The sequence below is a fragment of the Sinocyclocheilus grahami genome, unplaced genomic scaffold (assembly GCF_001515645.1).
Source record: "Sinocyclocheilus grahami isolate Dianchi unplaced genomic scaffold, SAMN03320097.WGS_v1.1 scaffold2145.1, whole genome shotgun sequence".
Classification (NCBI taxonomy): domain Eukaryota; kingdom Metazoa; phylum Chordata; class Actinopteri; order Cypriniformes; family Cyprinidae; genus Sinocyclocheilus; species Sinocyclocheilus grahami.
In genome coordinates, this window is record NW_015507324.1 from 54604 (window position 1) to 66378 (window position 11775).

The 11775-nt window shown below is 36.1% G+C and overlaps 2 protein-coding genes across 2 annotated transcripts in view; one reads left to right on the forward strand and one right to left on the reverse strand.

Annotated features, from left to right (window-relative positions):
* Positions 1-245: 245 nt before the first annotated feature.
* Positions 246-3703, reverse strand: LOC107574205 (cyclin-dependent kinase inhibitor 1C-like). The gene is made up of 4 exons (XM_016260666.1): positions 3582-3703; positions 1843-1910; positions 1333-1566; positions 246-361 (listed from the first exon to the last, which is right to left on the reverse strand). Exons 1-4 carry the CDS (start codon positions 3701-3703, stop codon positions 246-248), a joined length of 540 nt encoding a protein of 179 aa, XP_016116152.1.
* A 3000-nt stretch (positions 3704-6703) lies between these two features.
* LOC107574206 (uncharacterized) overlaps positions 6704-11775 on the forward strand; it is a 17884-nt gene continuing 12812 nt past the window's right edge. The window contains exons 1-2 of the mRNA XM_016260667.1: positions 6704-7004; positions 10193-10510. Of these exons, the coding sequence (XP_016116153.1) occupies positions 6968-7004; positions 10193-10510 (355 nt within the window). The 5' untranslated portion in view covers positions 6704-6967. The remainder of the gene's footprint in view (positions 7005-10192; positions 10511-11775) is intronic.

The following is an 11775-nucleotide window of genomic DNA, read 5'->3' on the forward strand; positions in this document are numbered from 1 at the left end:
CAACAAAGCACAAAGGTGAGGTGATCAAGATTGCATGCATTTCCTTCAGCATATATACACTGTACATCATGCCATCAGCAGAATGTTGCAAAAGGAGAAAACACAAGTTGCTATTTCTTCGACAAAGCAGAACCAAATTCTTTTAAGATGTTGCTACGTTCGCTTGCCACTTCCACTGCTTGCTTTTGCAGGTCCATGAGTTCTGACATCTGCCTCCTCTGCTCAGTGACATATTGCTCAAACCACTAGGGTGCTTCAGACTTGCGCCTTCTCTTTTTGCCATGTTCTGCTGATGGCTTAGGTTGTGAAGTTGATGATTGTGAAGTTGATGGTCCTGGGCCAACTGGATCTGATGAAGATCCTGAGTGGAAAGAAAGATTAAACTTGGTGGCCTCAAAATGGTAATGATCAAGGCAGCAAACATCACTTTCCTCCGACAAATACATTTTGGGATCTCACATGGCTGCATCTATTGTAATTTAGAGTCATGTGCCAACAAAGCTACTTTAAACATCCGGTTAACCAAGCTTCTAATTACCTGAGCCACACAATAGACATCCTTCAAATAAAGCTGTTAGCAACACTACCAAGTTACACAGTAAAAGTAGATGACAACATTGGAGCTACTTTGTATCCAACATGGATGCTAATGTGAGGCCTTTTTATGACATCACTGAGTGATTGAATTAAAACTTACAAATAAGATCCAATAATGTATAAGATTTTTATAAAAACATGAATATAACATTTTCTTTGATTAAACTGCACTCAACTCATCTGGTGTGCTAATGTATGTTGATGTGGCACAAAAACAAATTTGACATCAAATTTGACAAAAGATTATCACCAGCAAAAGATGACATGATCAGGACCGGCTCCACACTGGGATCATCAGCCAGGAGGTCCTCCATTGATGAGAAAAAGACCCAGCTGCTGGCACCACTCCCAGTCTTCTTTTTACTGTCCACTATTGTTTTGTATCTAATAATAGAAACACAGAAATAGCAAATGTCTTCAAGTGGCCCTACTCCCAAAATAATTCAAATGCCAGTATCAAAACAAACCTATGTTTCAACTGCCTGAACTTATTGTCACATGCCTCTGCTCCAAAGTCATATCCTTTTGCCAGCATTTGTGCAGCTACCTTTTTCCACACTTCTACTTTCTTTAATACAGGAGATTGAAAGTCTTCAGCCATTTGCTTTGTCAGAGAAATTAGAAGTAATGTTGCATTGTGCGTCCATGGCTTTGTATCTACAGCACACATTTAAATAGATAAGTCACAGAAAATATACCAACGGAAAAATTGTGCTAGGAATGAACTTAATGTACCTTTATGCATTTGTTGGGGGGTTGAGACTGGTGCCCACTTTGGAGCACAGGCAGGTGATGGTCCAGCAACAGACAAATTAAGTGGTGCAGGAGCCGGAGGCAAATGCAGTGGTGCAGGAGCCAACTTCTGTGGTGCAGGAGCCGGAGGCAAATGCAGTGGTGCAGCGGGAATGTGTAGGCCTAGTGGAAGTTGACTAGGCCCATTCGATGCACTAGCCTGTTCCAAAGGGATTGCTGAAACAGAAATGGAAGCACACATCTTACCAAATTCAGACTGAAAACACATCTATTTAGCCTCACATACTACTGACTAATTTATATTCTTACTTTTATTTCTAGTTCTTACTTTTTTAATACCTTGTATTTTCTTTCTCATTTTTATGTAAAACACTTAATTACCATTGTGTATGAAATTTGGTATCTAAATAAACTTGCCTTACAATGAAGCTAAACATATAAACAATTACATTATCATGTTGATATGCTATATTTTTACTATAAAACTCTTACGACAAACATGTCCTCTAACATCTTCAATTGTTGTGTATACCGAGCTGCAGCGGACACATTTGTAAACACTTTACTTGGACCCATTGTGTGAGCTGTCTCTTTAATACCGCGTGGTTTATATACATGTTGCTGCTGATTGGGCTGACATGTTTGACACGCCCACCAAACAAGAGAAAACTTATCTCAAACCCTGTTGCAAACCGTTGCACACCGTTTCCAGGAAACATGTCATTCAAAACGGAAACCATAGCAAAACGATGGACATCGGTTTGAGCTTGAACTTGCCCCAGGTAGCGATTTCAACGGGGGGATGCATAATCTGACAATGGTGCAGAATTCGGCACAAAACCTATTTGCGGGGTGGAGGGCGTTTCTGTTGTAGCAGAAATTGTGGCTTAATAAAGACACTATATTAGGTGTTTTTTATATACATCCGCTGTCAGACCGTTTGTTAATGTAGCCTAGGTTTAACAGGTTTTTGGGTGTTATTCATCATGTTCACTTTTCACTTACAGAATTAAGTTTGTTCTTTTTTCTCGTATTCTCATATATTTACTCATTCAGTATACAGCTAGGCTATACAATTCAGTATGGGTACGAAGTTTTCCTAGAATAAAAAAAAAAAATCTACATCAGTCCACTACGGAAGTTCTAAGCGGCCATGCATTATTTTTTTTCCCTTCTTGTTTTCTCGTTATAACGACTTATTTTCTCGTTATATCGACATAAGGAGAGTTGTTTTCTCGTTATAATGACTTAATTTTCTCGTTATATCGACATAAAAAAAGTTTTTAACAGGTGGCACTGTTGACCTGAATATAACTGATGGGGTGTTGTAGGCTATACTGTATCCACTTTACTGTACGCGTTTGGGATAGAATATGAACGACCTCGTGATCGCTATAATTTGTACAGTATTGTTCATTAGGCTACTGACATTTAATTCATTCATAAATGTTAAATGCTTGAATCAATATGACTATTTTGTGTATTAAGTTCTTGCTAGATGCATGAGTTTCACCAACGCGTTCTGTGTCATAAAATAATAACTGCTTATTAAAACCAAGGTTGACGTCACTGTATTCTGTTTGCACCTATATCTTTATTTGTGCTTCTTTGAGGTACATTATTGTTAGTTAATAAGCGGGGATGTTCTGTTTATCCACTGAAGCATAGGTTACTGAATACAATGCAACAGCAATGTAATGCCGATAGAATGAAGCCATTAACTCAAGTCACCTTTAGTTTAAAATGTATTTCCCTGGGTACATACAACATTTACACCATCACGTAAACAATGCGAACAAGTAAGATACACAATGTTATTTAAATAGCTAAAAATAATAATAGGCTAACAATACCGTAATAATGATAATAGTAGTAAGAATAATATTAAGTAGGCTATGATATAAAGTAAGTACAACATTAGATATTACAGTGCATTAATACAGATAAGTCTTATCTGTATTTATTCCAGAGAGTCGTGCGAACGGTTGTGGTTGTCAATGCAGAGCAGGTACGAAAGAGCTGACAATACCAAATAGTCAGAACTAGCAAAGTAGTTGTGAAATGTACAGTAAAGCACCAGCAGTAAAAAAAAAAAAAAGGCCTATATTACTATTTAATTAGAAAAAAAAAACTTTTGAAAAGACTTTGATTCCCTAAATTGTTCTAGATATGGCCATTGTTGTCACCCTAGACTGTTGTCACTGGAGAAAGAAAGAAAAAAAAAGGTTTACGTTGCAAGGGCCAATCCGGGAGCCAGAAACACGGAAGTGTGGAGAAAACTAATGCTCCGCTTCTTGAGCTGCTTCTCCTTTAGAGCGTTGCCGTATTCCGCACCACAGGCACACACCGCCATCTACAACTTCTCTTCTTACATGGATGATAGTTACCTCTCTATTCTTTCATTTCGGGTTCACACATTGCTGCATTCCTGACTGCTGCGCGTTCAGCCCCCATGCCAGAAATCCAGCTTGTGTGTTCCCATCTATATTTTTGTTTTAATTATAGTGTCTATACCTATCAAATTCATTAACTAGCCCCTTTTCCTTTAATAAGGTGTCAAAACCTTTGAACTCAAAGGCTTCTAAAACATTTAACATTCTTGAGTCTGTGGTAAGGTATCTTTAAAGGTTTTTTTCATTGTCGTCGATATTGTTTTGTGTAGCTCTAATGTGATGATGTCCGTTTGCCCCCTGTTACTTTTTAAATGTTGTAATATTTTCAATTGCAATAAAACCCACTATTTCACTATTATTTCCTGTTCTTCATTGTTGGATTTTAAGAGCAGCTTGCATCATTGATGTTGCACTACTGCCATCTTCTGGAGTTAATTCCTAAGCAACTTTTTTTTTAATTAAAAAGTAAATCAGGTATTTCCTTCCTTGTCCGCCCCGACGGACGCATTTTATGTGCACCTAATTTGTGATTACAAATTTGATTCACTTGACAGCAAATCCTATTGTTTTCATAACTCACAGAACACCAGCTTTAAATTCGATAACCTCTTTGTGCAATTTTAATGCAATATATGTCTTTCATTTTCATATGCTCTACAGTGTAGTAGGCTATAATAAGTTCAACTGTCTCTTCTTCATTGCAATGGCTGTACAATGTCCACAAAGGGGAACATTGCAAAAATAAATAAATGAATACATATATGTATTACTTTGTTATTATTCCTAATTTAAAATAATTGTTTTTGATCATTAATATTTATGGATTGTTACGCCTAGTTGGTAGAACAGTAGATAGTAGAGAGAGAGAGAGAGAGAGAGAGAGAGAAACATGAACTGAAGATTCCATGAACTGGAAAGTCATGATCCACTTGAGCTCCTAAATTTTTTGCAATTTTTTATCTTTAGAGTGAGGCAAGCCTAACAAAACATATATCAAACCAAAGGAAAAAGTGAGAGGAATATTAAGGTGACCGTGATAGCTGTACATTTCTTTGCTGCTTCTTCAACAAGACAACTAAAGAGCACTGAAACAGAAACAGAGCAATCAGGAGGACAACTGGATAAAGCAGAAGATACTGGAATCAGGAATCAGTTCACATCCAAATAACAGGCAAGACTGACTCTCCATCTACACTGCATTTGAAAAGACTATTACAACTTAGTGAGGCAGGACTAAAGTTATTTCAGTTCAGTTGAAATATAGTAAAGTACAGAAGACTAGTAGCAGTCTGAGAGTAACAGTTAAAAAGTGACAGTTACAGAAAAAATCAAAAAACAAAAACAATGGAAGCCATTGCAGGAGAGCCCCTCCACCACTCCATCACATACCCACAGACTATCAAGAGCGCGAAAGACAAGAAAACCTATAAATACAGCCTGCTGAAGAACAACCCAGAGACCCTCATGGCAGACGTTTCACAAAAAGGGGACAGAGCCATCGTCACTAATCTGCTCCTCTACACAGCAGACTGCAATCTTTGGCACACGGTCATCTGTAAACACTACAAAAGTTATAGAAAACTAGGCATCTGTAACGGCAGACAAATCCAAATTTATGAAGAAAATGACACTAACAAGGCATTTCTAACAGTAAATATCTACCATAATGGAATGATAATGTTCCAGGGGACTGAAGCATGCCTCAGCTCTGTCAAGGCAAACTTCACCATCCTAAAAGCTCTGGCAGAGGCTGAGAAACAAGCACAAGGAGCAAACAGTGATGCTGCAGGAGGCTGTGACGCCCAGAGCTCAGGGGAGAGGCTAGAGGAGATGGAGCTTAACCCCGCTGAACACGACCCACAGCTGGAACAGTCCGTCAATCAGATCAGAAACAGCCTCTCCCTACAAGAGGTGGAGCTGGTGGAGCTCAGGGAACTAACACTCTCCCATGCAATATCCAGCGAACGCCTACAACACCTGGACAATAAAATCAGTCACCTCACACGAGACTTTGAAACTAGTGTTGAGGAGCTAAAAAAAGAGATATGCAAACTACAGCAAGATAGAGAGACCATGAATAAAGAACTGGAAACACTCAGGCAGGAGCTGCTGCTCAGAGATGGAGAAATACAAAGCCTGAGAGAACAGACAGAGAGCCTCATAAAAGGGCTTAACCACACCAACCTGGTAGAGATTAAGGACCTGCTCAGACTTATATACACACGGCTGGAACAGTAGTTGTGAGTAAAAGACATACACACAATAATATATGTATATATGGGAAGGGCGGGGTGTGAGGCAGGGCTGTCCACTATCACCGATCCTCTTCAATATCTACATTAATGAACTGGCGAAACTCCTGGAACAATCAGCAGCACCTGGCCTCACACTGCATGACTCCAACATAAAGCTCTTGCTGTTTGCAGATGATCTGGTTCTGCTGTCTCCAACAGAAGAGGGTCTACAGCAGTAGAAGTTCTGAAGTTCTGTCAGACCTGGGCCCTGACAATTAATCCTAACAAAACTAAAGTACTAACATTCCAGAAAAGACCCAGAGTTCAGGGAAAGAGACACAACTTCACCCTTGGTGTGACCAAAATTGAAAATGTCACAAACTACACATACCTCGGGCTGAAGATAAATGCCACTGGCAAGCTAAATTTGGCTGTGAATGAACTGAAAGAGAAAGCAAGAAGGGCCTTTTATGCCATCAAAAAATCTATCCAAATTGAAATACCAATTAGAATCTGGCTCAAAATATTCCAATCAGTCATAGAACCTATAGCATTATATGGCAGTGAAGTCTGGGGTCCTCTCCTAAATCACGAATTCGAAAAATGGGACAAAAATCCGATTGAAGCCCTGCATGCTGAGTTCTGTAAGAGTCTCCTCAGAGTACAAACAGCAGATGGCGGTAATGCTCTATTTTATTTTGCAGTCCACTGTAAAGAAGAAAACCGTTAGAGTCTCCGCCATCACAGTCTTCTGCGTTTCGCTACAGTCTTTCGGATTTGGAAACGCAGACGTTCTTATTCTTCTTTAGTAGCGTATAAACCATTATCATTCAATCAATCAATCAAATTACAATCGGTATATCTCTCTTTTGGTATTTAGAGGGTTTTGTTAACAGTCGTCGCTGTAAGTCGAGTGGATGGGTGTGGTTCGGAAACAATCAACCAGTATAATAGCCATCGAAATCTAATTTTGCCGGAATCTTCAACATTATGAAGACCTTATTACATTTTTTTCTACTAATGTGCGGTAAGTGCGCGATTTAAATTTTTTTTTTTAATTACTTTCGGTTTCACTTTGACGTCGGAAACAGTTCAATAGATGTTCTCACATTCTTAAACTTCATTACATTATTAACAACTATATGCATCCAGATGAATATGGACATGCTCTCTTTCACTATTTGTAATTAGGGGAGAGAAGGGGCAGAAGTACCATTTTTCAGATTTAAAAAAATAAATATTTAGACAGATATATTTTTGCTGTGGTCAGTGGTCTATCAGTACCATGTGGTATTTATTTATTTATTTATTTAGTTTGTATAAATGTAAACGACTTTAGTATAGTTTCACTTTGAACATAGGTTGCACATTGTTACTTTACTCTGTCTTTCTGACCCTCACTTCTGGCATATTCTGTTGGTATCATACGACCAGTGGCGGAAATGGCCACTGGGGGACTGTAGCTTGGAAGGGGTGGAGGGGAGGGGTGATAATGTAAGCATTATTAATGAACTCTTGTGTTTAATAAAAAAGGCAGAATAAGCCCATTTAAAAAATAAAATAAAATTAGAAGCACTGTCAAAAATTTAGAAGCACCTTCTGATCAGTGACAAAAATTACTTTTTACATTGAGGCGATATTTGACTCCTTAAAGTGATCTGCATGGGCATCTTTGTAATGGCATTGCTTTTCTAACCTTATTAAATGCGTCCTCTTTTCAGTCAAATTTAAACATTTATATTTAGAAACCTTTAATGTTTTTAATGAAAACAATAAATTGTTTAAAAGACTCAGAAGTGCCATGTATGCATTGAATGCATTTAACTTCATAATAACACTGTTATGAGGTTACTGTTTTAAATATAAAGTATTAAATATAGAAATATCTGCTTTGTCTGTTATTCATTTTTTCAGCTAAATTGTCTAAATTTTAAATACAATATTTTTTTTACATTGACACTTCAAAACATACACTAATATTAATAAGAATGATTAAAAGTTATTTATACATTCTGCAAAGGTTTATCCAGTGGGCTTCTCTCCCCAGTGGGCTAAGATGGCCTCTTTAAATAATGTTTATTTTATTTGATTTATTTTATGAAAAAACTCTGTAGCATCGTATTGTGGCATGTCTCATCACTGCCTCTTTAGGATGTATGTTGCATTTCTCATGTGTAAGTAGCTTTGTATAAAAGTGTCTGCTGAATGAATGTAGAAGTAGCACATCCTCAAATTCTATTAACAGAAAACAGACTGGGGGACCAACTAATACCTTTTTAAGTAACCATAAAGTGAACAGAATTGTAAAAATCTCTTTCCACTTGAGTTTTCGTAAGCTACATTACCACTGTTTTTGACCCATTTAATATGACTATAAAATATGAACATTTTTTATTGTGATTATTAAATAAAAATATTAAACAATACGAAAAAAATATTGCCATACTACTATTGTACTGTAAAATAAGAGTACTGAATAAAAGTCATTTTATTACATAGAAAAAATAACTTTTCTAATATGTATGTCTTCATTTTAGACAGTCTTAAATTTAGGGATGCACTGATCTTGATTTATCTGTGATTTAAGTTGCCATTTGTATATACATGCAAATAGGCCTATTCTTATACTGATTATTTTTTTTGTTTGTTTGTTTTGTTTTGTTTGTTTATTTATTTTTAAGTAAGAGACCAGAAAGAATGAAAATATGAGTACATGAACAAGATATTTAATTGCTCTATTACAGGCCAAACTATATGTAACCATTTATAATTAAAGGCAACCCCTGCAAATTAATTTTGATCCAAACATGCATGTAGTGTAGGAAGTTTTTGATTTAAATTAGATTGTAAAACATTCCTGCATTAAACAAGAAGCAGCAGACGGGCTGAATGAGAGCGCAAATTCACTCTGTGACAGCAGGTGGCGCGTATGGAACAGCAGCGATATTAGCATTTCATTGGTTACCACTGTAAACAGCTGCACTGCGCTTATAAACACTAAATATGCATTATACATCGAAATAACTCTCATTAAGCCATAATACAATATAGATTTTATTGCAATATATTGTGCAGCCCTAATTGAAACGATTATAAGTAAATAATACATTAAAACATTAACATGTACAATGAAAAAAATGTTTCATTCATCCAATTAAAAAAAATAGGGTAATGCTCTTAGGGCAAGTTATTTATTTTTAATTTTTCAAGTTATAAAATATAGATGTGAATCATTACCCCAAATTTTTTTTTATTGGATGAATTAAAAAAAAAATTCAGTGTAGCTTTCAAATATTGTTCTGTTAAATAAACATTCTATTAAAAAAGAAATAGAATCTTACATTTACTTACATTTTAAGACTTTTAAAGCACAGATCATATATATATATAATTTTTTTCATTGTCAAACATTGACATTTCAGATTCAGTCCCACATTTTAATATGGTTGTCACTTTTGAAACGTACTTAGCAGCATGAAAAATAAACCTTTCATTTAAATTATGAATGTGTTATATACAGAAAGTGACCAAAGAGCCCTGCCTTTATAATCAATGAGGCTGGTTTCATTTCAGTTCAGCTACTCTTGTTATTAAAAAAAACTGTATATATTGCACAGTAAAGAAGAACAGGGAAATAAGCTAAAACTGTTTCTCTCTTACATTACTGACACCTGTCAATATATCTGTAATAAATATTGATTATTGTCAGGCTTAATGATAATTTTAACATGTTTAATTAGTTTAATCTTCGTCGCTGTTTTAATGTTTCTATATAATTATCACAATCATAAACAGGAAAGCAAAATCCTGCATACATGACAATAATCACTCAAATACACAAACATACAAGCTACTTGCATGTGTAAACATGTAAAAATAAGAAAGAAATAATAAGATCCTGATGGATGAGTGCTTATCTTACAGTTTATCTTAAAGAATGCAAGAGTTGTCAATCCAATCCAAGTGTGCTCCCTGTAAAACAGTCCCTAATTAGACTGTACTGTTTTTTTAATATATATATATATATATATATATATATATATACTTATCCCTACCCACTATACCCACCCACCATCCATGTTGTGTTTGACCCTTTAATAAGTCAATTTGTGTTTATATTAGACAAGACTAACCTCAGTTGCTATCTGTTTGCTAACATTATCAGCAGTGTTATTGAGTTTAATCTCTGATAAACTGTTTCTGTTTGTTCTGCAGGAGTGTTTTATGCTAAAACAGATGAAGTGAAGTCAGTGATGGAGGGAGAGTCTGTCACTCTAAACCCTGATCTTTCTAAAATACAGGGATTTATTGAGATACTGTGGCGGTTTGGAGATAAAGGTTCCACCATTGCTCAAATTGATGGAAATAAAACCTCATATGAAGATTATGAGGTATTTAGAGGCAGACTGCAGCTGAACCAGACTGGATCTCTCACCATCACAAACGTCAGAACCAATCACTCTGGATTTTATAAAGCAGAAATCAGCCACAACACTGGAACCTCAGATCAGAAATTCAGTGTTACTGTCTATGGTGAGGATATAATTATTTTTGAATAAGATGTTTTGAAGTTTCTTGTTGTTTTATTCAGCTTTACTAAATTGAGATTTAAAGTGCAGCCAGCAAATATATATAGAAGTATTACAGAATTGTAGTTTCACAATATTGTGCTGTTGTTCTGAATATCATCACTGTGATTGGGCCCCAGGTGATCACATGACTGATATTCAGCACGACAGCATGATGTGGAGTGTGATACTGCTTGAATACTACAGTTTTAGAAATAAATTCACATTGAGTGATATTTTACACACAATTGTCACTTACCGGTTAAAGCAGGGATGAGGTAAAGGATATAAGTGCAACAGTACAAAGTTTTTATTAAACAAAGAGCCAAAAAACACTCATGGTGCAAGAAAAGAACAAATAGGGTATAATGCAATGAGAGCAGACCAAGAACTAATAGAAACACAGGGCTTAAATACTCAACCAATCCAATAACTGAAATGAGACACAGGTCACACAACTCAATTAATCAGTGCAAAACCGTCTGAAACACTGAACACAGACAAAGGAAACTGATCTAGAAACAGGGAAAAGCAAATCACAAACACAGAAGACAAGTTAATACAAACATATGGCCAGATAGTTTTAGTTTAATTCCACTGGTATTAGTATTGAAATAATTCAAAGCTGGATCAATTGTTGTATAGAATTACAAATAGTAATTCAATCTGTTGAACACGGACAAGTGCAATGATTCATATAGTGAAATGTTCCTGTGCTGTTACATGAAATAAGACGACTCATCAAAATAACTTGTTCATCTCAAACAGAATACGTTTATTAACCTACATATGCCTTGTTGTGACAAACCTTTGTCTACAGTGAAGACAGACAGGAGCTTTGTTTTACTCATGCTCAATCAACACATGTAATCACTAAATGTTACTCATGCTCAATCAACACATGTAATCACTAAATGTTAATGCTTCTTTCTGAAGTCTATTTTCAACAAAACACATGCAAAACTGGTCAAATAAGGTATGAAAATATAGTCCATCAGTTTGTTTACATCCTTGAGTGTGTGAGCACGTCAATGAGGGTTTCCGCTTCTTGCCATCAATGTTATTGGTCTGTGCTGTTCATTAACTTTATTGCGCACATGTGCATTTGCCCCTCTTTAACCTGTATAGGGAGCAAACTGAATCAACACACAAATATGAGGGGCCGTACAAGCCATAATTCATTCTGGCACTCTCACACACATACATTCTCCTTTCACATACATATATTTT

Bases quoted from the DNA above. Each gene is read 5' to 3' on its own strand.
- LOC107574205 (XM_016260666.1), bottom strand. From the start codon at position 3,703: ATGGCGGTGTGTGCCTGTGGTGCGGAATACGGCAACGCTCTAAAGGAG. The intron at 1,567-1,842 runs GTAAGAGTTTTA...TTTCTGTTTCAG, and splicing joins TGTTAGAGGACATGTTTGTC to CAATCCCTTTGGAACAGGCT. The intron at 362-1,332 runs GTACATTAAGTT...CTTTCCACTCAG, and splicing joins CCCCCAACAAATGCATAAAG to GATCTTCATCAGATCCAGTT.